The 23,480-nt window shown below is 42.9% G+C and overlaps 4 protein-coding genes across 4 annotated transcripts; 2 read left to right on the top strand and 2 right to left on the bottom strand.

The window, feature by feature from the left end:
- The first annotated feature begins 321 nt into the window (after positions 1–321).
- On the top strand, positions 322–5,626 carry tmem115 (transmembrane protein 115). Its single transcript, XM_036534405.1, has 2 exons — positions 322–2,554; positions 3,927–5,626. The coding sequence occupies exons 1-2, from the start codon at positions 1,698–1,700 to the stop codon at positions 4,156–4,158; spliced, it is 1,089 nt and encodes a 362-aa protein (XP_036390298.1). The 5' UTR covers positions 322–1,697; the 3' UTR covers positions 4,159–5,626.
- A 1,290-nt stretch (positions 5,627–6,916) lies between these two features.
- Positions 6,917–14,848, bottom strand: amt (aminomethyltransferase). Its single transcript, XM_036533875.1, has 9 exons — positions 14,667–14,848; positions 12,978–13,145; positions 12,099–12,179; positions 11,624–11,755; positions 10,452–10,530; positions 9,883–10,028; positions 9,330–9,510; positions 8,978–9,133; positions 6,917–8,319 (listed from the first exon to the last, which is right to left on the bottom strand). Exons 1-9 carry the CDS (start codon positions 14,784–14,786, stop codon positions 8,141–8,143), a joined length of 1,242 nt encoding a protein of 413 aa, XP_036389768.1. The 5' UTR covers positions 14,787–14,848; the 3' UTR covers positions 6,917–8,140.
- A 1,663-nt stretch (positions 14,849–16,511) lies between these two features.
- On the top strand, positions 16,512–19,866 carry si:dkey-20d21.12 (uncharacterized protein LOC556245 homolog). The gene is made up of 4 exons (XM_036532451.1): positions 16,512–16,730; positions 18,333–18,470; positions 18,863–19,075; positions 19,554–19,866. Exons 2-4 carry the CDS (start codon positions 18,338–18,340, stop codon positions 19,694–19,696), a joined length of 489 nt encoding a protein of 162 aa, XP_036388344.1. The 5' UTR covers positions 16,512–16,730; positions 18,333–18,337; the 3' UTR covers positions 19,697–19,866.
- Positions 19,867–20,235: 369 nt separating this feature from the next.
- Positions 20,236–23,269, bottom strand: hyal3 (hyaluronidase 3). The gene is made up of 3 exons (XM_036532821.1): positions 22,385–23,269; positions 20,891–20,980; positions 20,236–20,523 (listed from the first exon to the last, which is right to left on the bottom strand). Exons 1-3 carry the CDS (start codon positions 23,267–23,269, stop codon positions 20,236–20,238), a joined length of 1,263 nt encoding a protein of 420 aa, XP_036388714.1.
- Between the last annotated feature and the right edge of the window lie 211 nt (positions 23,270–23,480).

Raw genomic sequence — 23,480 nt, 5'->3', positions numbered from 1 at the left:
TGTTATGCTATCTAAACTCTCCTGTGAAAAAGGAAAATGTAGAACACCTATCATTTGATTAATGTGTAACGTGTAATATGCAGTAATCTCTGTACTTATATCAATAAGAAGAGAAGAAGATTTTAATAAGATTTAATTAACTGTTTTAGTTAGATAACAACTTGTCATTTTAACAACAATCCACCCTAAAATTACACGCGTTACCAACAGAGAATAACTTTTCTACACATAAACTCAGTTTCCCGTGAGCCAGCAGCGCACAACTCTCACCCCGATCGACGCAGCCGTGACTTGACGTTCTGGAAGTGTTGGTGACGGTGGCAGCGCTAACGTACGCCAGTGCAATGCTGGGAGTGCCTTCGAGTTTACATTGCACCGACAAATACCTGGGATAATCTACTCTTGAAAGTCCGAGTAAAGTTCTTTAAGAAAGACAAAAAACTCAACGATACGATCACTCGTATATTTGTTCTAAAGGCTGCTCTTGTCAGTTAAATATTTATCTTCTTGGCCTTTTGCGAACTCAGACTCCTCGGGCTAACCAATGGACCTTGGGCCGAGAAGAAGTCGAAAACGCTGGAAAGAGTTGTTATTGTGAATAGCTGGCTAGCTAGCTAGCAGCTAATCCCATCCGTCAAAACAAGAGGTTACGTCGTTTTTGACAATGATACCGGGGTAAGAAAACTGCAGTCAAAATGTCACACGGTAGTCAGTGATTTTCTTATCGGTGTTGCCCAACTTGGTAGCGGTGTAGCTAGCTAGATTGCTGCATAACTATTGCTAGGAATATTGCTTACTCGGTATCACGCAAGCCGGATAGCTAACTGGCGAGTTTAAGTTTCCTGTACGTCTGGGCATATTTGACTGGTCAGTTACCTTGCTTTTCAGCCTGACGGGCACATAGCTGAGTAGCTAGTCTACACTTGTTGGCTAACGCTAGCTACCTAGATCTGATTAGCCACAGAGTTGCGAATGGTTGTCCTAGTAGTAACACGATGTGAAGTTAGCCTTTTACTTTGAGCTCAAGATGCGAATAAAGTACAAAATCTGATAACAGCAAGCGATTGTTAGCTAACAGCACAGTTAGCTATCCAGCTTGTTAAGTTCCATTTGGCTGGCTAGCTAAAGCAAGCTACTGTATTTTAGTAACTTTAGGTGGTTGACCAGACCGCTATCCTATCAGCTAATGTCGGTTGATCATGACTGAGCAGTGACGTAGAGCACCAAAGATTATTTTATATGTGTTTATTAGCTGGCTAGCTTGCTACCTGTATTCAGCCAGCTGACAGTAAAACCACTCCTCCGTGTTTGACCCACCATCTTTGTATCTATGAAAAAACGAATGGTTGGCAGTGTTAAATAGTTGCACTAAGTTGGCATGTTTTATGACTTCGGTGCAGTCAGTAAGATTATGGCCTTAGCTAGATGTTTGAATGGAGTCCTCAGCCACGTAGTAGTCAGCATATGATTTTTTTTAGCCGACCGTAGTTATACCTATTTGGTTTTGCATCGATTATCGATATTTGGTTGGATGAAGTCAACCTTTGGACTCTGGATGTTGGCCATCAGTGAAGCGCCGGCTCTGTTATTTTCAATTGCCCCTTCCGGCATTGTTGATTGGACCAGTGGAGAACACTTGCAGCGTAGCAGCCGAAACTAGTGCCATTACAGCGTGTTCTGGAGCCGCAAAATTAAAGATGAATCGCTACCTGCCCGTTGCCCGACAACACTTCCTTGCCGCGCTGGCTAGCACTAGCGTGGTGGTGAAGTCCATCTGTGCCGCTGTCCTCCTTCTGTATCTACTCTCCTGGGCAGTGGACACTGTGTATGTTTTGGGGGTGACACCCGGCTACCTCTTTCCCCCCAACTTCTGGATCTGGACCCTGGTGACCCATGCGGTTGTGGAGCAGCACTTGGTGGACGTGGCGGTCAGCGTCGGAACTGTGATCGCCGCCGGCCGGCTACTGGAACCCCTGTGGGGGGCGCTGGAGCTCCTCATCTTCTTCGCCGTGGTGAACGTCTCCGTGGGCCTCCTGGCAGGCTTCTCCTACCTGCTCACCTACGTGGCCACCTTCAATCTGGACTACCTGTTCGCCGTGCGCGTCCACGGCATGCTGGGCTTCCTGGGTGGCGTGCTGGTGGCCCTCAAGCAGACGATGGGGGACATGACGGTGCTGCGCGTCCCCCAGGTCAGGCTCAAGGTGGCGCCCATGCTGGTCCTGCTGGCGCTGGCCGTGCTCCGCCTCACCACCCTGCTGGAGAGCACGGCGCCGCTGGCCGCGTACGGCTACGGCGTGCTCTCGGGCTGGGTCTACCTGCGCTTCTACCAGAAGCACAGCCGCGGGCGGGGCGACATGTCGGACCACTTCGCCTTCGCCTCCTTCTTCCCGGAGATCCTCCAGCCGGTGGTGGGCCTGGTGGCTGGCCTGGTGCACAGCGTCCTGGTGAAGATCAAAGTGTGCCGCAAGATGGTGAAGCGGTATGACGTGGGGGCCCCCTCCTCCATCACCATCAGCTTGCCGGGCACCGACCCCCAGGACGCGGAGAGGAGGAGGTTGGTGTCGGGGTGTCTGGCATAGCAAGGCACCGTAATGATTAAAATGATGTTCTGTAAATGTACACGTTGTGTGTGGTACACTTCTGATGTGGGATGAAGAAGAGACAGTAGACTAAGGAAAGGGTTTAAAATGCAGTGCACGCCCACTACTGTTTGTGTCCTCAGAATTGAATTATTTACTTCAGCAGACTTTCACAGTTAACACGTCTGTTGTCTAGTGTTACGTTAAACCCGCAATTTTAACTGCCAAGTTTTATACTTTATGTCATACATTTGCAAGCTGTCAGACATGTTCTACTGTTACTTAGGCCTAGGGTGAATTTCTGTGCCGCCCCAGACACCAGATACTAGGATGCTGAATAAAGGTGTGCACCATTTTTACCAACAGATAAAAGAAGTAGTGCTAGGTCAGTGGTGCTGAAACCAAAGTACAGGCACCCTTGAGGTGTGGCCTGCTTAATGCAAGAGGAATCGCTTGCTATTTGACATTTTTGTGAAGCTAGTCAGAGGAATTTCTTAATATTTCTTTGGTTTTGTACAAAGAAGGAGAATGAAACATATTTGTTCTGCGGCACAGAAGAAAACACAAGTGGTTCACATTCCATTTACAAGCCAGAATTATACTGCACTCCACAATATGAAAAATGGTGTTTGAATAAATGCAGTGTATTGTGGAGTTGAATGGGTGTGGGAAATAGGCAGCCCCTAACTGCCAGAAGTTAATGCACTGTAGGAAGAGCCTCTGATGTGCCAGGTCCTTTGACTTGAAATTGCATGGAGTTTGCTAATGCACATCACACCCAGATAATAAGCACTTATCCTCATTTAGCTGCTATGCTAAAGTTGAGGTAAATGAGGAATGTACACACCGAATTCTTTCAGCATATGTGGAAGGATCGGGCTACACATGTTGACTTAACATGGCTGACAGAAAAAGACAGCTGCTACCTGTGTTATGCTATGGCCAAACCTTGATAGAGTTCAGAATCCTGGGATATGAAAAGGCCAGAACTGAAGCTTGTGTATTTAGAGGCCCACTGTTTTGCAGTGAAGAATGGCATTTTGACAGACAGGTTGATCCTATTCTTTTTGTCACGAGGAGAGAAAGTCCTTCATGCATTGGAACAAGACATTCAACATAAAAAATAGACCTATGCCTGGTATTTGTGTTACTAACAATTTAAACGCTCAGGCATTGAAGGCAATTACAGATAACTAGCATGAATAGGCTGTAATGTGCAGTTTCACAGTTATGGCAGTAATTCAGGCTTAGTGGAGGGACTTTCAAACTGAAATAGTGAGTGTTCTGGCTGTTGTGAGCAAATCTACTGGAGGCTTTTGAACATGCTCTGCATTCTGTGCTCCACAGGCAACTGGCCCTGAAGGCCCTGAATGAGCGGCTCAAGAGAGTGGAGGACCAGTCGGCCTGGCCCAGCATGGAGGATGAAGAGGACGAGGATGAAGACGAGGTCCGAACCGACGTCCCACTCCTGTCAGGACGGGAGGCGACATCACCAGCAGGAGGTGCCAGCTCCTCCAAGAGTCCCGCAGGACAAGAGTCCAGTATCATCAGCTTTGAGGATGCCCCCTCCAACTCCTAACACACACATACACAGCGGACTGAGCCTGTCCCAGCATACTGTAACGCCCCCCATGCCAACACATGCATATACATGAGCACATTCAGTGTTTCACAGGACAGCTTCAAGGATGCTCCCTCTAACATATAACACTCAAACGCACACACACACACACAGGGGAGAAGACACAGCGCTCCCCGTATACACACCTGTATTCTCTCTCACATTCACCCTGGCTGTCAAGTGGTAAAGAGGGACAGACTCTCCCATTGGGTTTGGTTTGGACAATAAGCCAGCAAATACAAAATATACAGAAGTCAGTGACTTCTCCCTCTTGCTCTGTCTGTGGGCGTCATGTTTCTGTGTTTGTGAGGGTGTGAGCACGAAACAGGCATCCGTCACATAAATAGACAGTTTGGTGGAGGTGTATGTCTCAGTTTCTCTCAGCGAGCAGTCGGCTTCTTACAGATCTACCACTGGACAGTTGCTCTAAAGAGCACCCCTGTAATTCCGTGGCTAAATACCATACTCTGCATCTTGTTGCCGTACAAAAGTAGGTTTCAGCTGAATAACAGCCGTTTTGTAGGTCACCCTTTCGTGCTGGTGGTTAGTCCTGGTTGCGTCCTTTTTGTAAATCTTGTTCTACTTCATGGGGAAAAAAAGTGTAGATTTTAGACTTGCCTGCAGAACAGCCTCCATACTCCTTTTTCGGCTTATTTGTTTGATCACATAGAAATCTTGTTTGTTCCTATTAATAAATTTTTCCAACATGTGGAATATATGATTTAGCTTCGGTCCCCCCTCTTTTCCTGTGCTGTTTTTTTTCCTTTTTGGTTCCCTTCTCTCAGAGGTGTTTATTTGCATACTCCGGACCTCTGGAAAAGCATAGCCATAACAAGCAGAAGGGGCCTGTCATTTTCTTCGCATTCATGTGGTTTGTCGGGAACATCGTTCCAACGACCAGCAGCTGTAAGTTCGTAGAAAATGGCTTTAGGTGCCTGCCCCAGCCCGCCATCAGTTGTGTGTATAATTGAGTCGCAGGTATTGACAGAGTTCCCAGTGTGTTCAGGAAGGTACCCATGGAGTTCCCTCGTCGCCAGAACACTGAAGGGCAACTGGGGTTTATCATTTATCGAGTCTTTGACACCTTCCTAGAAACTCAGACTCTCTACACAGCAGCTCTTTGTCTTTGGATGTGTAGAGAACCTTCAGCTAAGAAAAGCGCTCCTTTTAACTCACATACTGTATGAATAGAGAAATACAATGCTGATGTACAGTTTGTGCAGTTATTAGAAATGTGGTTGATCAATGATGTCATACAGTTCTTTTTGCTTGTGAAGATTGACACTTCTGGACATAGGGTGGGGGGTGAGGGGTATGTATCCTCTTCTCTGACTCAGTTTTCAATGATAATGTGTTTCTCTCTTCTGTGGCCATTGCACAGGCACCATCCCTAAACTACATTTTTTCTTTCTATATATATATGGATTAAAGGACTTTCAAATTAGATTTCTTTCTCTGTTGTGTGGCTGGGTTATTTCAACAGCAACAAGCAACATAAGGGGTGACACTGAGATTGTGTTTCTTTTATGCATAATGAGATTGAATTGGCAAGAGAACCTTAAATTGCCAAATACATTGTAGACATTCACACAGATTAAGATGAATACAAAAGCAAGCTTTTCAAATTCATATTTTTGTCGGATGGACTTAGCCTAATACTGACCTATACATATCCCCAAAAGACTGGGGAATTCCAGTTGAACATTAATGGGTCCTCCAGGCATCATCTGATTCATGAAGTTATTCTTTCACTAAATTTGTCTTGCTTACTGTTATCCAGTTAACAAGACAAATGTTTTGCAAACACAAACACTCACTGAAACTTTTCCTAACTTGATATTTCTGTGCAAGGAAATAAAAATCCTTGGCAATTGATTTGATATTGATATTTTCTCTTCGTGTGGTAGCATTTAAATGCTCATAATATCTCATTTTAATCAAACATTTCCATTGCTCAGTGTTCTATATGCCTTTGTTATTTCCTAATGCGTATTCAGAAATTGACAGTCCAAAATGTGTTCACGTTAAGCTGTAGTAGCACTGAGTGCACACCAGGGGTCACTCAGTGATTTCAATCACAGAAAAGACCAAAATCACCTTCCTGCGTTTCCTTAATTTGTAATATCATTACTGTTTCCAAACAAGTGTATTGTGTGGGTGAGTGTGTGTGGGTGTGTTTTGCTGGAGAGCGTATTTAGATATTGAACAATAATACCACAATAAATTCATAATTATTGGGTAAATGTAACTGCAGTTTCCCAGAAGCGGAACCACATTTTCCAGGGAAATACATTTTCTTACTAATTTAAGACAATAGTTAAGGTCAAAACTGTGTCTCATTATGGGGTTTCCATCAGTTTATCATTGTCGTGTGTTTGCACGTCGTTGGTAGGCAGCAGTCATCAATGTGATGGATCAGGACTGTGGTTCTTTGGATCTCAACTTTAGGGGAGAGGATTACTGCCATGTCACACGGCTGTTTCTGAAATAGGGCTTTACAGGAGTAAGTGAGGACAAATGAAAATGTGGGAATACATCAACTTTCATCTAAGTGGCGAACTGCCAATCAATTTAGCACATTCTTAATGAGAAATAATTTCACCACCATATAACAAATATACAAATATTATCACACATACAAAAATTATTCAATTTATTAATCAAATGACAGTTATATCAGCTTTTCATGATGCAAAGTTAATGTATCACTTGGGTCTAACATTTGTAAACTAATTTAGTAATTGCACCAGAATCCACTCCTGCAGTACTCATTCCAACTACAGGACTTGACATGGCACGGGATATCCTTACAGAAACGAGTAAAAACTGCACAGATACGAACTGTCACACCACTCTACTGTGTTAATTAGAGGGACAGAGACAGACACTTGATTGGTGGACTGAACCTTTAGACATACGGAGGTTAGTGTGACATATACAATAGTGTACGTACTGTAAGGTCATTGCACAATCGACGCCTCTAATTTTTCACTAGAAAAAAGCGCAAGCAATTTCAACTGAGAACCGTTAACTCCTTGAAAAAACAGTCTATAGAACTCCAACACTCATCCTACATCCATTCTGCATACAGCTGGTTTAGTATATTATTAACTTTTGGAAAAAAATGAAGAGATTATTTTAAACCCTTTTGAAAATCAATAACAAATAATGCTTAAATTTCAACATTTGGAGCTCGTGTTTCTGGTAAGTATAAACTGCCTTTTGTTTAGAGATTTAGACCTAAATATTTTGAGGGGTGTCCTAATTTTGGCACCGTCATTCTAACCCCATTTTCTAAAAAGTAATATACAAACTTACTGATAAAAAATAATAATTATAAAAACAATTTCTCAGTTTATCCATATATACTACATTGTGGGTATACCACACTGGCATATTAGTCAGCAGTGGTGTCAGGTGGTGCAAGTCAGGATATGGCAGTTTAAATAAAGCACTGCTGTTTTGAATATGACATTACAGGATGTCACACATGACTGATCTCAGGCACTTGAAAACTGCAAGGGGGGCATGAAAGGATGGCAATGCTAGGCTTCCACTAGTACACCGTGATCAGAATTAGTGAAGACCTTTAACCTCTAACCTCAGTTACTGTATTACTCAACCAGGCAGACTCATATTCAGATTGTACAAAAAGCGCCTGAGACAAGTCTTTGGCAGAGTCAGTGCCATGAGTCAAGGCTAAAAAGAAGAACAGAACCGAAAAACTGCAAACTCAGGTGTGCTTTTCTTCAATGTGTGTCTGACATGAAAAAAGTCTGCCTCAGTACTAAAAATGTATGTATGTCAGTATATGTATGTGTGTGTTGATCAAGGATGATCACGAATGAAGCTGCTGAGCCAGTCAGGTTTGAGTACCACTGCCCCAGCCGAACAGCAACACAGTACTATCAGGTTTCTCCCCAGTCAGTGACCAGCAGCTTTACTGGCCAGTGTAGTAATTTGTGGGTACAAAGGGCATCTTGGTGACAACCGCATTCACTGCCTTCTTCCTCACCTCCACCTGGATGGGTGTGCCCAGCTTGCTAAACCCCGCCTCCACATAACCCATGGCAATGTTCTGCTTAAGACAGGGGGAGGGACAACCACTAGTGACTTCACCTGTGACAAAGACAGTAGGAAGGAGAATGGGAAGAGGAGGAGTAAGGAGAGAATCAGAAAAAGGGGATAGGGTATGGAGGAAAGAGAGATATAGATACAGAGAGAGGATTGGAGGAGAAAAAGACACTCAGTGTCAACCAAACTGTCAGCGTCCTTTCATGTATATAGGTATATACAGGTGTACATCATATTCAATATGACTAGTTTAAAATAGGGTCTTAGGTAAATTATTGGCAATAATCTACAATTAACCAAATTGTGTCGTGTAAGCAGTCATAGCACATTTCAGTACAGCTGTGAAACTTTCTGCATTAAACAAGTACATCAAATGTGTTGGCCTTTATTCTTCAGATTCCAATGGAAAATAAAAATATAACAACAGCTCTGCAGCACAAAGTACTTCACAAAATAAAATAAAAATGAAAAAAAAAACAATACAAAAGGGCATCATCAGCCTCCTCCACAACCTCCTTCAGAGGAATCAGGTTTGTCTACCTTGTGTTCATCTTTGTGTTTAGTGACAGAAGAGGAATATTGTCGGTTTCCAAAACATCAATCACTGATTTTATCTCTAACTCTCCTAAGCAAACAGCCTCGATTCTGAACAGAGGGAGCTTTCTAAAAGTGATGTGCAGCGCTCAGCATGGACGTCTCTCACCTATGACCTTTCCCTCAGGGCTCAGGATGGGAGTGTGCTGCCGGACAGGCGGTCCTGTGGACAACAGGCCCACTCGCTTCCTCTTCGTCTTGGCCTTGATCTGTGGGATGATGATTTCTGCACCGGGGAAGTCCCTGGTTTGACGCCTCCGCTTTCCTGAGCGCACACATTTTGATATGTACATATTTATACAAAAATAAGAGGTTTTATAAGCTGCTATAAAAGGAACCATACAGAATAACAATGACTAAAGGAATGCAAGATGGGTACAGTAACACTATACTAATGTGGAGGACAACAGACAGAAATAGATGTAACAAGGTTAATGCTGACAACAGCAAAAGAGACATACCTATAGTCCACACCAGGGTGGCCTCCACTGGGGTGGTGGTCTCATCAATGTCATTGCCATAGAGACAAAGTCCTGCTTCAAGCCTCAAACTGTCCCGCGCCCCTAGGCCGGCGAGTCGCACCTCGCTGTTGGCTAGCAGACGCTCTGTCAGGGCTACGACTGCCGAACGTGGAACAGAAATCTAGCGGGTGTTTTGAGAAGAGAGGAGGTGATATAAAACACGTGAGAGGCTGTGTTGGTCTGAACGCAGGCACCACACACAAAATGTTAATAAATGGTAACAAGCAGTTCATCAAAAGAAACTAATAAAAAGAGACAACCTGCAGTTGTGAAAATATGCATTTGTTTCAGTTTCTGATATTGTTGAAAAATGTACTGAAACAGACATTACCGGTGGACACAAAATAATCTGTATATACAGTATGCACATACCCAAAACTGATAAACAGGCAGACTCTGAAACTCACAAATATAACTATGTGGACAAACACACACACAAACAGACACATGTGCAAAAGCAAGCAGAAAGACACCCAGGATGTCCGAGCCACACCTCTACCCCATCCTCTCCTGTGTAACCACAGCGTGTCACCCGGCAACCCGGGATTCCGAACACTGTTGTCAAGGTGCTGGTCATGAAAGTCAACTTGCTGAGGTCATCAGGTAAGCCAGGCTGAAGGACCTGCACCATGGAGGGACCTGAGAGTGGCCAGACCAGTGGCAATTAAGGACGAGACACCAACGGGAAATATTCTCCTGTATATCAGTTCTTAAAAAAATTAACCAATATCCTGCTGCATCCAAAGCTATTTACAAACAACTGACAACCACACCAATAAGGATTCGGGGAGACCAGTGGGGTAGTTACCTCAGTATTAAAAAGCAACACTCCTCTCCTATGCATCCTTAGGTTTAAAACTTAGAAGCTGAAAATACAATTTAGTGATACAGTTGATTACTTCTCTTAGTCTCCCCTCATCTGCCATCTGTTATCATCATACCGCTACACAATGATTTATATTTTTATATTTACAGATTTATATTTTAGCACATCGTTTTGTGCTTGTTGTGTTATCCTCTGTAAGCCAATTTCAGAAACCCTGGTATACCCAGGTATCTCACCTTGGACTGCAATCAAACTTTCATCAAGATACTCAAGATCTGCATCATGGCCGGCAGCTTTGAACTCTTTCAGTTTGGCCTAAAAACAAAACAGACATGCTCATGCCCTTTGAACTCTCCCATCATGCTTTACCTTCCCAACTTCTGGCATTGGCTAATTTAACTTATCTGGTAACTTAGCTATTAAAGTAATCATTGACTAAGTGTTGCTGGGAGCACACCACTACAAATCTGAGAAGACGACAAGATGTGACCTAACCATATGTGGCTTAACATAATTGAGAATGATGCTTTAATCCACTAGCATTGACAAAATAGAGATGAGAAGCTCAAAAGCAACAGAGACACGTTCAGAGCCAGCTACTCTATGGTAGGTAATTACGATTTTCATTACACTTGAATAACAAGCAAAGCATGTAGTGTCACTATTTTGTTGTCTACCCTTTAATTAACTGTTCCACTGCTCTACACATGCTTTTAAATGTAAGATTTCACCCTAATTTGTCCATGTTTCTGCACATAGCTGTATGCCATTCATAGGATTTTAGAACTGTCTTCTAGCAGTGCGTAATAAAACCATTATAAACTTGCTCTCCAGTGAGTAACGTTTACCTCTTTATATGAACGGAAAGTAAACATACTAGTAAGTGAGGTAATATTCATATATTTTAGTAGATGATGCATGCTGTGAGAAGCACAGAGGCAATCAGCTCTGCTGAGAGACAGATGCATGAAGCATTAAGAATACAGCAGTTCATTCAACTTGTTAGAAATGTTGTGTCAGCCTAGTATTGCACAAGTTGCTCCTAAACATGGCAAAGGCATTGTTCCATGGAAAATGTGAAAGAAAAGACGATCATGCTGAGCTGTCACTGGCTCAATCTGAAAGTGAGCACAGAAAATAAAAAAGCAGAAACTGACACATCATCCATGTACAATTTTTCTCTAAAACTGCTGATCCTTGCAAAAAAAAAAAAAGCAAAACACAGAAAAATAACTGTGAAAAATATTGACAAAAATGTTCCGATGATGATGCAGTGTATTAAATTGAAAATAGGGTGTTCTTGTAAAACACTTCTGGAACAGCCTTACACATTTCCATCCACAACAGAGGTGAATGTATGAATTTCAGTATCGAGGACAGCAAATGAAATGCCCTGTCTGACTCTGACCTCCATGTGGGCTGAATCCTTGTCTGCACAGCCAGCATTGGAAACCACGTACAGATAGCCCTGGTCCGTCTTGGTCACGATCAGGTCATCCTTTATTCCTCCCTTATCATTTGTGAAGAGTGAAAGTGTACCCTGCGGAGACGGAGCCAAAAGACAGAAATTAAAGGCTGTAGATAGGTAAGGAGAGAGGATATTAATTCATGTACACAGTACCACATTAATGAACGACAAAGGGAATCTATCTGACCCTATGCCATTGGAAACAGACATCTAATGTCTTATTATCATTATTATACAGAGGGAAAAACAAGAACATTGTTGTCTGTTCCTTTCTTTTGACCTTCACCTGAAAACAACTTAAAGGAGCGTTTGCCCATGATTCCATTACCCTACTTTTGCATTATCTTTCTAGTCATATGAATTCAGAAATAAAACACTTATTCCTACAAATGCATGCATGCACTTGCAGGCTCACCTGGTTGTCTTTGAGCTCAGCTATGTCGCCAACTATAAGCGACTCGATGAATTTCACTCTGTCCTTCCCATGGACCTTGGTCTGCAGGAAAGATAGAAACACAGCATGTTATATTTATATTTATTTTCATATTCAGTACATTTATTTACTTTGCAGATTCTCTTACCCAGGCTAACTAACACATCTTACATATCTATACTTTGTCCATTTATAGAGCAGTATATATTTACTGAAACCACTCGCCCAACACACATCAGTTCTGGTGGTTCACATATACAGCTGCTCTGGAGCTTTGCAAATGCATTCTGATCCCTGTTAAATTTGAGGTAAGAATTTCCCCAGTTATAATCTTGCTAAAATTTCCCCAAATGCTGTATTTGGAGTTCAGAATAAACAGACCTGAATGAAAAGTGTGACAATAGATACAGAATCATTACACCCAGTCAAAAGGAAATCCGGACCGAGTCAAGCTATCCAATCCAATTTGTGCACTGAATGGAAGAATGTGTCAGGGTAAGGACATCTAAAATTACAGAAGCAAAGAAACTGCTTTCACTAAGTATCTCTTTTCAATGTGGGGAAAAAAGATTCTAATTTAAATCTGGCCACCTGGCTTTTGCACACACTACTGTAAATCTATTTCTGTATGCTGGAATACTGGGAGTTGGGTGAGATTTCATAATAGGGCGGAGGAAGGTCACTGAAATGATTGAGCAAGGGCTACTTCCTTTTCTCCGAAGTCACTTCCCCATTACCCCTTACTGTCATCTCATATTTAACATCAAACATCAAAAATCTGCAGCCACAACTACATCCTGTCCAACTCTACACTTGACTCTAGCTGCATGAGGGGAGATACAGGACACCTATTTTGTGTACCTGCAGCATGTGGCTGACGTCAAAGATGGAGCAGTGCTGGCGGGTATGCATGTGGGAGCTGATGTGACTGTCCTTGTATTGCACCGGCATGCTCCAGCCAGCAAACTCCACCATCTTCCCTCCCTGCTGCCTGTGGAAGTCAAACAGCTCCGTCTTCTTTAGGGAGCCCTGGGGGAAGGGGGCGGAGTGTGAAATGTCGAAGTCATGTGCATGTTCACTTCTTACAACGTGGTAAAACGTGCAACGCTCAAAGTGAGACCATTTGACAATACTTCATTTTGTCACCCTGTTGACTGAAGCTCAAGGTGAGGGGCACAGGAACCAATCAGCTAGAAGGGGCACTCATTACTGCAGCCAATAGTGATCTTTGATCCAGAAACTGGCTGCTGCTGGGAACTTATCAACCAGCATGTGCCACTATGTGTCAATTCTCTTACAACCAGTTTGCGAAACAAGTCCAAAGTCATTCCTGCACTTAAAACAAGTTCATCTAATCTATACAGACCAAAAGGTGCAATGTCCCTCTGGCTATCAGAGTTTAACTCTCAATTATTCACTGTGCAAGACAAGCACACATGCACAGTAACGGTAAATATGTAGGACATTTTACTCTTTATTAGAGTGCAAAATTTATTTCTGAAACTAGTAATAATAACATTATGACGCCAAACGAAAACATGAAAAGTTCTGTTGCATGTGGCTGTCATTCACCTGGCACAACGCCCACCTAGACAGTCTCTGTGCTCCAAGCGCACAGCAGTGTTACTAAATGGTTGAATCAAGGGCTAATGCAAAGAACTGAACATGTCAATAACTCGTTTTTCTAGCTATAAACATACAGACGCATATCATATCAAAAGAATATTGTACTGTTAATGCGACTGCCGACCAGCAATAAACCCTCGCAAACAAATCATTTTCTTAAACATGCTTTCCTGTAATCCTTCTCAAGTTTAGCGACAATGGCATCTGCCTCACACCTACTAGAAAGGTGTTACTGCTATTACCAAGGACGTTCATAAATCTCATTGCTATAGCTGAGTGTAAAAAAACTTTCCATTACATAGTCTACGCTATGGCCACAGTTTTTTTTTTTTTCGTGTGGGCATGCTTTAATTGGTCAGTGAAAATATGACAGCCCTCCAGCCGTAACGGGTCAGCGGCTGAAATCCCAGGCAGAATTAAAACACTCGTGCATTTAATAACAACATCTGCTGCACACCGAGGTAAACCAAGTGAAGCGAGGCTGCCTGGGGCGTTCTCGGAGCAGCTGTCACAGAAGGATGGAGACCTCCTCACGCATAACCGAACACATAGCAGTACACAATTAACTATCAGGGCATACTCTTTTTGCCACGGAGTACTCAGGGCATACTCTTTTTGTTTGATTAGGCTAAATCAATGCAGAAAACAAAAAGACACGGTCATATTACCTACTTAGCCGAAAGCAGTATTAAGCGATTAGGAAAAGCAGGCTGGATATAGTCAATGTGAAACTTGTGATTCTAGTTTATTACGAGGAGTGTAGGCAATTTCCTGTATCCGAGCACTGAAAGTCACAAGTAGGGTCTAGATCTTAGAGTTATACGTTTGGTTATTTTGTCATGAAAACAAGACGATTGTTCTTTCTGGTTAAGTTACTTGTGAGAGTTTTGGTCAGCCAGCTAGCTAGCAAGCTGCTATAGCTACCTCTGAACTTGAAGCATGCCTTTCCTGCCTTGCTGCGCCAAGTGCAACATTGCGCAGGGATTCCCTCGGAACTCTGCGACCACATCCGAACCAGCTGGCGGAGATGATCCGAAGAAACATCGTGTCTTCCTTCCAAACGAAGCTCCCAGTCTCACGTTACAGTAACACCTTGGTCGCCAGCTATGAACTCCGGACTGGCTAATGTACCCCCCGCTGCAAAACAGCTACTGCAACTTGCAGGAATGGTGTACCTTGGGAAATGTAGTTGATTTCCCAACATGCATACCGCGAGAACACTCTCAACGTGTTTGAATTGTACTTTTTTCATGTTTGAAAAATGCAGCCTACAGTGCTGGCAAGCACAAACTCTCCTCAACAAAGCTCGTTAAATGCCTTCTTTTATTGTAATAGCTTGTTCTCTGAATTAATCTGTGATTTTGGACCTATTCCATTTAACTTGCACCTGCGTTGCTCTTGTTTTGGTTGAAGCAGCTTCAACAGTGAGTAGTAATTTCTTCAATTGGCCACACGGTGGAACTGTCTGGCTCTCAATGAACTGGTTTCTTTACAGAGGAGTATTCCAGCTCCTTTCAAATGGAATCTTTAATAAAAAGAAAAAGAAATACATTCGTATAAAAATAAGAATTTACAATAACGTTTATAATGTAGTCTGCTTGGTTGTGATAAACGAACAACGAGATTTAGCATTTAAATACACATTTTAAGATGTACATTTTTGCTTCTGCATCAACTGAGCCGCCGTAATTTCAATGAACTGTATGGATCATTGGTAGTTAACTTAGACTGAACTACTAAGAGAAGTAGTTTCAGTTCTCAGCGCAGTTTAAGGTGGTAGAGTTATATGCTTCCATATTTATTACCTTTATTTTATTCAGTGTTATTTGTATTGAATTGGGTTATGTGGCTTTTTACGCGACTGACACTTGCTGTCAGCCCTTCACCTCCAGAGATTTTCGCATAGTGGAAGCACCCCTCCACCGTTTACGGTATCCCCTTTCCTTTACTGTGGGACGGAATCTGAGCAGTGCTCATGTACTGGCACGCTAATTCGCCCGAAATTTCCGACGTGTGGCGACGACGGTGATTTCTTGAAAACTTGCTCCGCAAAGCGACGGCGAATAAGGCTTGAAGATCGTTGGTTGAACACCACAAATTCGGAAACACACTCGATCCATTGGCACATACGTATCCTCTTGTCTGTGTTGTTTATTCAAATAAGTAGTAATTCAATAGAATACACATTTTTAGAAGATTGTCAGGTAATAGAAGTTCTGATTAAGCATTTATCCGTACAAAATGTATTATATCCCAGTACAAATTGGAATATAATATTATAAGTGTTATATCCCCATTCAAATGTATTATATCCCAGTACAAAATGTATTATATCCAGAGCATGTATTACAAATAACGTTAAGCCATTTATTGTAGACAGCGTTTCACATTTGGAGTCTTTTTTTCTAGGGACTCCATGAGCACAGTAAAATCCAATTAACAGCCAAAACTGACAACTCTAAAGCACTCTCCTCTTGATGCTATGTTCCCATGGCAAAAGCACAACTTTAAACCTTTGGGGAAGAGACAGGGAAACTGAAATCCTGCATTTGATCCAAACAGCTTCAGTGTCCAGCCAGCGTTATCAGACTGGCAAAAAGTCAAGCCACATGTCAAAGTTCTGTCCATGGCCCCAGCCTGAATAATTGAATCATCCTTTAGCCTGCCTACTATAAATAACCTCCTCATGCCATTCTCTATTTTAGGAGAGGGCTTCTGGCCTCTGGTGGGGCTGACTTTGGTGGGGTGGAACAGTGGGGTTAGAGTTGTTGTTGTGTGATGATTGTGACAACATGAGAGAATACCAATTTGAGTTTTACCAAATGTTTTTTGAGTTACTGAACCTTTGCCTTTTAGTCTGATATGTGTCTCTTCTCAGGTGCACAAATTCCAGCTCCCGTTGGCTAATCTCCAGGACTCTACTTTACTACACACACTCTTTTCCTGTTTTTCCTTGATGAGACAGTGGACCCCAGGCATACTACAAAGGTAAGATCAGGAGGTCAGACATAGTGGAGGTGACTGAGTGGGGAGGGGTGGTCCTTGTTGGCAGATTGATTCATCTCTCTAAACCCCTATGCAAACTTGCTGAAACAATATAAAATGTTTTTGAGCCTTGGTTCCAAACTATGAAGACAATGTATACCTCTTGGTGGTGGATATTGGAAAGCCTTGAGACCAAACCAGTCAAGAGTCAGATTCTGTGGGATGCCTGGAAGAGATAACTGGAGTGCTAAATTCAATGACTGGAAAAAAAAATCCCATATTGTATTTTGCTTGTTTGCTTGATTATTTTCCATCACATATGTGTTTTTTTGTTTTCCCTTTATAGTAATTGTCAGGGATGTAAGTCCCTGGAAAAGTAACATGTCCTGGTGAATAATTTCCCCTACCACACAATAACACTTTATTTTGGAGATTTTGTTTAATTATTAAAAGGTAAGATTAAAAAAACAGGCAGGTGACTAAATGTTTACTTCCTGTAGATGTTCAATTATAGATTTGAAAGACCCTGTTTAGAACTGATCTTAGATCAAATCAGTTACTTGAACCAGATGATTTAGTCCTTAACCAGCATACGTCAAAGTCAAATGTAACCTTATCAAGAGTTGTCAAATGCTCCTTATCAAGAGGCAAATTTTGGTTGGGACCCAGGATTTATACACCACTGAAGTACAACCCCTCCCAATCTTGGAAAAAGATTTGCTAAGTTGGTTAAACTCCAGAGGACACTGACTCATACTGACTGGTATGTTTTAATTGTTGCTGTCAATGTGGCTAATTTCCATGACTTCCCATCAAAGAGGAAACTGGGTTTGTTTTGAAATTCCTTGCAAGTACATTTGTAATCACTACTTTTCACACCCTTCCTACAAAGATGGCAAAATCTTCCATCTCATTGAATGCTTTTGTTGCTGATCAAATCTGATTGATTACCCTTTAAGCTCCTTCTTTCATAAGCCTGGTGTCGCTGCTGTTGGTGATTTGTCCCATAGTGTTGTGACAGTTTCACAGGCTTGGTTCACTCTTTCTGACTGGGATCTCTGTCATTGTGTTAGAAAGTCTTTGAGCAGTTCTTCCTTATTGATAAGTTTGAGAGGAGGACCTTCTACACCAATGCCTGATTTTTGATATCAGGGGTTTTACTCTGCAACGGAAGCCCTACAGCCCAGGTTCAAACCGGCTGTCTCATATTCTGACAATGACCAAACAACAAATTAGCTTCATTCTGCTGGGAATAGCAGTGGGTAGCTAGGCTGGGGTTTTCTCATCTTGACACTTTCTGGCACCCTGAGATTTGCCAGATGCCTTTGATTTGCATGGATGATGTTAGTGGCATCCATCCTCCAATGAGCAACCAAATGTGGGTGTGTGACTTGTAATGTGAAAAAAAGCCTTTGGCTGCGTGCAAATGTATCAAAGGGTCGTATTTGTCTCACTTCAGCGCTCTTGCTTGTGCACAGAGGTTGTTGCAATGTGATAAACCTAGTATGCAATTAGTGATTCTAAAACAGGGGTGCATAAAGTGGAAAAAGCATTAAAAGTTGTGTGTATAAAATGGTGGCACTCTCTCTCCTTCCCTTCATCCAGCAATTATGATAAAGAATTCGCCTTCCCCTGCACCAGTGTTTATCCGGATCAGTGACCGGGACCTGACCGAAATTGAACTACATTCCGTGGAGTCAATTAATGACCTGCATCGCACCCACACGGAACAGCCCCCTAAAGGTACAATAAGATCTCACTGGTCTGAAATGGATGGCACAGCTGGGGTGAGAGGGTGTATTCAGTTACCGCAATGAAGGACGAGGATTTACCCTTCCCATGACTGTGGTATTTTTATGGACCCTCAAAAAACTGTTAACTCTTTTTATTTAAATGTGATGTGTGAGGCCTGTATATTCTTTGATGTATTCATAGCAACAGTTATTTATTTCAATGCTGTTCTTGTACACGGTGCCAAAATTCAAAGAATTACAGTGTGTGCACATATTTTTGTGACTAGCAGTGAAAATACACTACTTATGCTAAAAACATGCAGAATCTCATCATGAGGTATACATGTGCCTTCTAGTGTAAGGCCTATGACATTAAAAAAAATCTTCCTTTCTTGTCTATAGGGAGCAGGCAGCCCCGCCCCCAGGCCCCCTCTACCAATGGGAATCTTCAAATACATGACATGCCAGTTGTCTATCAGACAGGGTATTCCATGAGAAGAAGCTGGTATAGACAGCTTCGTGGTTTTTGCGCATCAACAGTGTGTCGGTATTCCTGGGGGTGTGTGGCAGTCACCCTGATGCTGCTGACACTTCTGCTCATCATCTACTTCTTAGGTAAGGACACTTACTGTCATGCAATCTGAAACACCCTAGGCTGCTCAAGTTATCAGTTCATGCTTTCCATTTTCTGTTTAACTAGTAGCACTAAAAATCAGAAAGGCACAGTGTGAGTAAGTATTACAAGCTGTTCTCCTAAGCTGGTAGTGACATGTTAAATAAGTTGATGTTTTACTCTTATTCTGTAGCTGCATTCAATGGCAAAGGAAAATGTCATGTTAAACTTTCTCTATGATGATTAGCATTCCAGGGTATTATCTATATATGTTTTAGAACCAATACAATAATTCCATTAATAAGTTAATTTTTAAGCATTCTGACAAATTAATCATGTTCGTACCACAAACACTGATCAAGAGTGATAGCATCAATCCAGCCTTAATTTAAACGTAAGTATAGTGCAGCCAGTGTAGTGAAACTTGTGTGTGTTTTTTTTACGTCTGACTGTGGTCACATCTGTTTGTTCCTCCTCCAGTCCAGCAGGGCAGCGCTCTACATTTGCTCTCTCAGGTGGTGAGGGACAAGGAAGCCGCCAACCTGGAGATCTCTCTGCTCATTCAGGAGCTGCAGGACTTGCGCAAAAACCTGACCATCATCCGGGGGAGCAAGGGAGACTAAGGGGGAGTATCAGACACGGGTCTCCGACAGAACTCTCCGGAAGCCCTGCCAGGGGTCTAAAGACTGGGACTGTTTGCACAGACACTGACATACTCACCACTGCTTCAACACAACATCCTCCTTTGCATCCTTTATTTGGATTATTTCATTCAAAGCATATATTCAGAAGACCTTTGGTTGTGATTAACAAGATTGTGACGTAAAATGTTATTGAATCATTTTTTAATCTTTATCTTAAGATGTACCTTAACAGTAGGGCCATTATATGTTGTGATATAGTTTTAATAATCAATGGATAGTTTTGCACAAATAAAAAAGATAGAAAATGGCATTGGTTTTTCTTGGATTCACAGACACAATGAGTAGAGGAAACTACTTTTTAAGTAGTAAGTGAATTCCACTCCTGTAAGTAACTCCATTGTAGATGTAGTTCCAACATTCAGAAATGTATCCTAACCCCCCCGGCAAGATTCCACCTTTGCCAATGTAATTTCTACTATGTCCAAATATATTGCAAAGAACATTTTAAGTGTATTTTCTCAACACCTTCCAAAGGAATTGCATTCCCTAAAAGGTATCCTATCCTGGCAAAGCTCACCACTCCAGCCCTGATAGCACGAACAGCGAAAGGCGGGGCGGAGCTGGGAGGAGTCGGGGGTGGAGTTATAGGGCGTGTGCATCATGTGTCCAGAGTGGGGGTCCCGCCGGATGCAGCGCCCGTTCCCACCACACAGCCTCAGGCTGCATTGCTGTGTCGCTCTCCGCAGGGTCATCACGTAGGGGCCCAGGACTGAGCTTACGTACTCCTGCAGGATCTTGCACTGAAGCTGCACAGAGACAGAACACCTTTGCTGCTCTTGCCATTTTCACCATGCCCTTCTCTAGAACCCTGTAGACTTGCAGTTTCTTTGTGTCATGTGCATGAATGAAGAAAATTTACAGTGATCCATATTCCATGAACACTCAGGCACCAATATGTACAGAAAAAATAAGCAAACCAGTGTAAACAAAGACAAATACACTGAGACAAAGCAACAGAGAAAGACCGACACTTAATCATGTAATAACCTGAAATACGCACAAGCAAGCATACTTGGATTGGCTATATGCAGTCAGTTATTTACAGGGGTACATAAACATAACATAACCGCACACAAAGGTTTGCACACAGGACACACCTACCGACACACCTACCTTGGATTTGGAAAAACTCAGCTCTCCCCACAGCACCACTCCAGCAGCTCCCAGCGCTGCACTCTCCCCCAGAGTGCGCTCCAGGTCTGTCTGCAAGCCCCATGACAGCATGTTAACAGGGTACATCTACATAATTACTTTTGCAAAATTACTCACATATTTACAGTATTTCTACATAATATCGTGGTTAATTGCATACAGTTACACAAAAGTAACTTCCACCATTGCTTTCATACAATTTCGGTTACAGGCAGTTACAGTTTCATAATAGCAGAACAGCACATGGTTGCAGTCATACACTGCTGCTACAAAAGTATATAGTTAGTCTGACACAGTCACAATAACACAGCTGCAGCTACAGCTACAAGTAGCCACAGTTAAACACAGTTCCAAACTAAACAGGTTTAGTATTGTCATTCACTCACATTCAAATATTCCCAGTTGCTCACAGTGAAAGGCATACACTTTGTCACATTTCACAAATTCATGTTTCCACACACTCATGGACACACAAAAACAAACAGATGGTGACTACTGAACATTGCCTCATTATATACTTGTTGAAAAGCATAATCACTCTGGATTATGCTCTGTTGACTAGGTAAGCTCATGTGAAAGTATATATACAGTATATATGGCTGTGGAAGGACCTAATGGAAGGATGACATTTGCTATGTTTTACACTGACTGTGTTTGGTTTTGGAATAACAAAATGGGCATCGCCCTCAATATCAGAGAGTGTAAGATAAGCAGATCAGGGTACGTGCATCCATACTGAATTTCAAAAAGAAAAAATACTACACAGTAAGCCATGATGAGGTGTGGATTTTCATCACAAAGCCCTACACACTATTCCTGGCTTCACACAAAGCTCCAGAGATGATGCAGAGTTTAAAATATAAGAGTCAGAGGACAGGACAGCACAGGACACTCAGGGTAGGATCAGCAGGAGAGGGGGAGGCGGAGGGGGTGAGAAGCCGCGGTTCCTGGCATTGGCCCTAACCACCCCCTCCTGGATCTGACTGAGGCCACTATAGCCCCCTTCTCCACAGTGATGCACACTGGCTGGAATACTATGGAGGCCTTGAGGATTCACATGGGCCCTGTTTCCTCATACAGGCCTAGCACACTCATGTGACACTGTCAAAGTGCAAGAGATCATGGAAGACTGAGGTCCACTGGATGTTTACAGTTTTCAACTTGAGAAACTTGAGAAAGTGTAATGAGTGATGTCATTTAATAGAAAGAGAAATAACTTTGTATATAATTGTAGTAAATTATGTACCATCTCCTACTTCATTCTAAATTTATAACACTTGATAACTTTCTACACTGATAAACATATTTTGGTCTGTTTTGTGGGTATTTTTCACATACATCCCTCCAATGTGACTTCCCTGAGAGGTATGTTACTGTGGTTATTTCTACCTTACCAATATGACTCTACAAAGAAAGCACATTCTGAGCCTGAAGCCACCTGTGCAGATACTGTACCTTGTTGAGAAAGTGGAGCGTATGTGCAAAAGCCACCCTTGCATAGGGCAGGACAGGAGTAGGAACTGTGGTAGACGTGTACTTTGACGCCACCCTCAGAGCCTCCAGAACCCTGTAACGGACCATGAGGGCAGCATCATTGGATCCAGCCAGCCAGTACGGCAGGTAGATGCTGGGGTAGAGGGTGGTGGACTGCTCCCACAGCCATCCCAGGCGGTCGTTCCTCCCCACGGTTTTGGGGTGGCAGTGCCCGGTGTACTTGTGGTCGTGCTTGTGCACGTTGAAGCAACTCGGAAGCCCATAGAAGCCCCATTTTCCAGCAGGTCGCAAGCTGACACCCAGCTTAAGGGTGCCAGACATGAACTCCTTCGCACCACCTTCAAACTCCTTGCGGGCCAGGGAAGTCACCTCCTCATTGGAAAGCTCTGGGTGTTCCTCTTTCACCAGGGCTTTAGACAGCTTTCGATACTTCCGCTTCACACCAAAGTTCTGCACCCAAAGGGGGCGCCACTCTTCCCAGTCAATCACAGCCAACCCTTGGAAGCTGGGTCTAAGCAGATCCTCAATCTGAGACCCAGCCATGGCAAGATGAGCTTCCAGGTTACCTTTCTGGGGAAGCCCGCCATTGACCTCTATGTCTCCAACAGAGAGATACGGGTACAGCCCCAACTTGTTATGGTAGAATATGGTCATGTTCTGGCCCTGGAATCTCTTGTGCTGGTTCTCAATGATGTCGAAAGCTTTCAGGTTAAGGTGGATCCCGTATCTCTTCTGACAGCGAGCTGTTGGCATGTTCCAGACCAAAATGAATGGCCTGCCTTCCAGCAGGGGCCCTGCATTTGGAGCAAGTCCTTCTGGGTGTCTCCAGGGAACAGCTTGGACCATGGCACCAGTGGGGCCCAGCAAGATAAGAATGAGGAATGCAAAAGGGAAGCTCCCCAACTGCATGGCTGCACCCTGATGCAGGACCACAGCACGATAAGTGTACTCCACTGTCTTCCCTGTAAAACACACAGAAATACACACCAACACACTCTTTGGTTTTTTTCTTGGAAGGAGCACATCTCAATCTTCACATCTTAAAACCCCAAGTATA

The sequence above is a fragment of the Megalops cyprinoides genome, chromosome 7, assembly GCF_013368585.1.
Source record: "Megalops cyprinoides isolate fMegCyp1 chromosome 7, fMegCyp1.pri, whole genome shotgun sequence".
NCBI lineage: Eukaryota > Metazoa > Chordata > Actinopteri > Elopiformes > Megalopidae > Megalops > Megalops cyprinoides.
This window is presented reverse-complemented; position numbering and strand designations above follow the sequence as displayed.

What these genes read in the sequence shown, in the direction of transcription:
- tmem115 (XM_036534405.1), top strand. Translation starts at nt 1,698, where the DNA reads ATGAATCGCTACCTGCCCGTTGCCCGACAACACTTCCTTGCCGCGCTG. An exon ending in CAGGACGCGGAGAGGAGGAG is followed by an intron (nt 2,555 to 3,926) that starts GTTGGTGTCGGG and finishes TGTGCTCCACAG; the next exon opens with GCAACTGGCCCTGAAGGCCC.
- amt (XM_036533875.1), bottom strand. Translation starts at nt 14,786, where the DNA reads ATGTTTCTTCGGATCATCTCCGCCAGCTGGTTCGGATGTGGTCGCAGA. An exon ending in GGCATGCTTCAAGTTCAGAG is followed by an intron (nt 13,146 to 14,666) that starts GTAGCTATAGCA and finishes CCCTTCCCCCAG; the next exon opens with GGCTCCCTAAAGAAGACGGA. An exon ending in CACCCTGGTGTGGACTATAG is followed by an intron (nt 9,134 to 9,329) that starts GTATGTCTCTTT and finishes GTGTGCGCTCAG; the next exon opens with GAAAGCGGAGGCGTCAAACC.
- si:dkey-20d21.12 (XM_036532451.1), top strand. Translation starts at nt 18,338, where the DNA reads ATGATAAAGAATTCGCCTTCCCCTGCACCAGTGTTTATCCGGATCAGT. An exon ending in CACGGAACAGCCCCCTAAAG is followed by an intron (nt 18,471 to 18,862) that starts GTACAATAAGAT and finishes TCTTGTCTATAG; the next exon opens with GGAGCAGGCAGCCCCGCCCC. An exon ending in GCTCATCATCTACTTCTTAG is followed by an intron (nt 19,076 to 19,553) that starts GTAAGGACACTT and finishes TTCCTCCTCCAG; the next exon opens with TCCAGCAGGGCAGCGCTCTA.
- hyal3 (XM_036532821.1), bottom strand. Translation starts at nt 23,269, where the DNA reads ATGGTCCAAGCTGTTCCCTGGAGACACCCAGAAGGACTTGCTCCAAAT. An exon ending in CGCTCCACTTTCTCAACAAG is followed by an intron (nt 20,981 to 22,384) that starts GTACAGTATCTG and finishes TGGGGCTTGCAG; the next exon opens with ACAGACCTGGAGCGCACTCT. An exon ending in TGAGTTTTTCCAAATCCAAG is followed by an intron (nt 20,524 to 20,890) that starts GTAGGTGTGTCG and finishes GTCTCTGTGCAG; the next exon opens with CTTCAGTGCAAGATCCTGCA.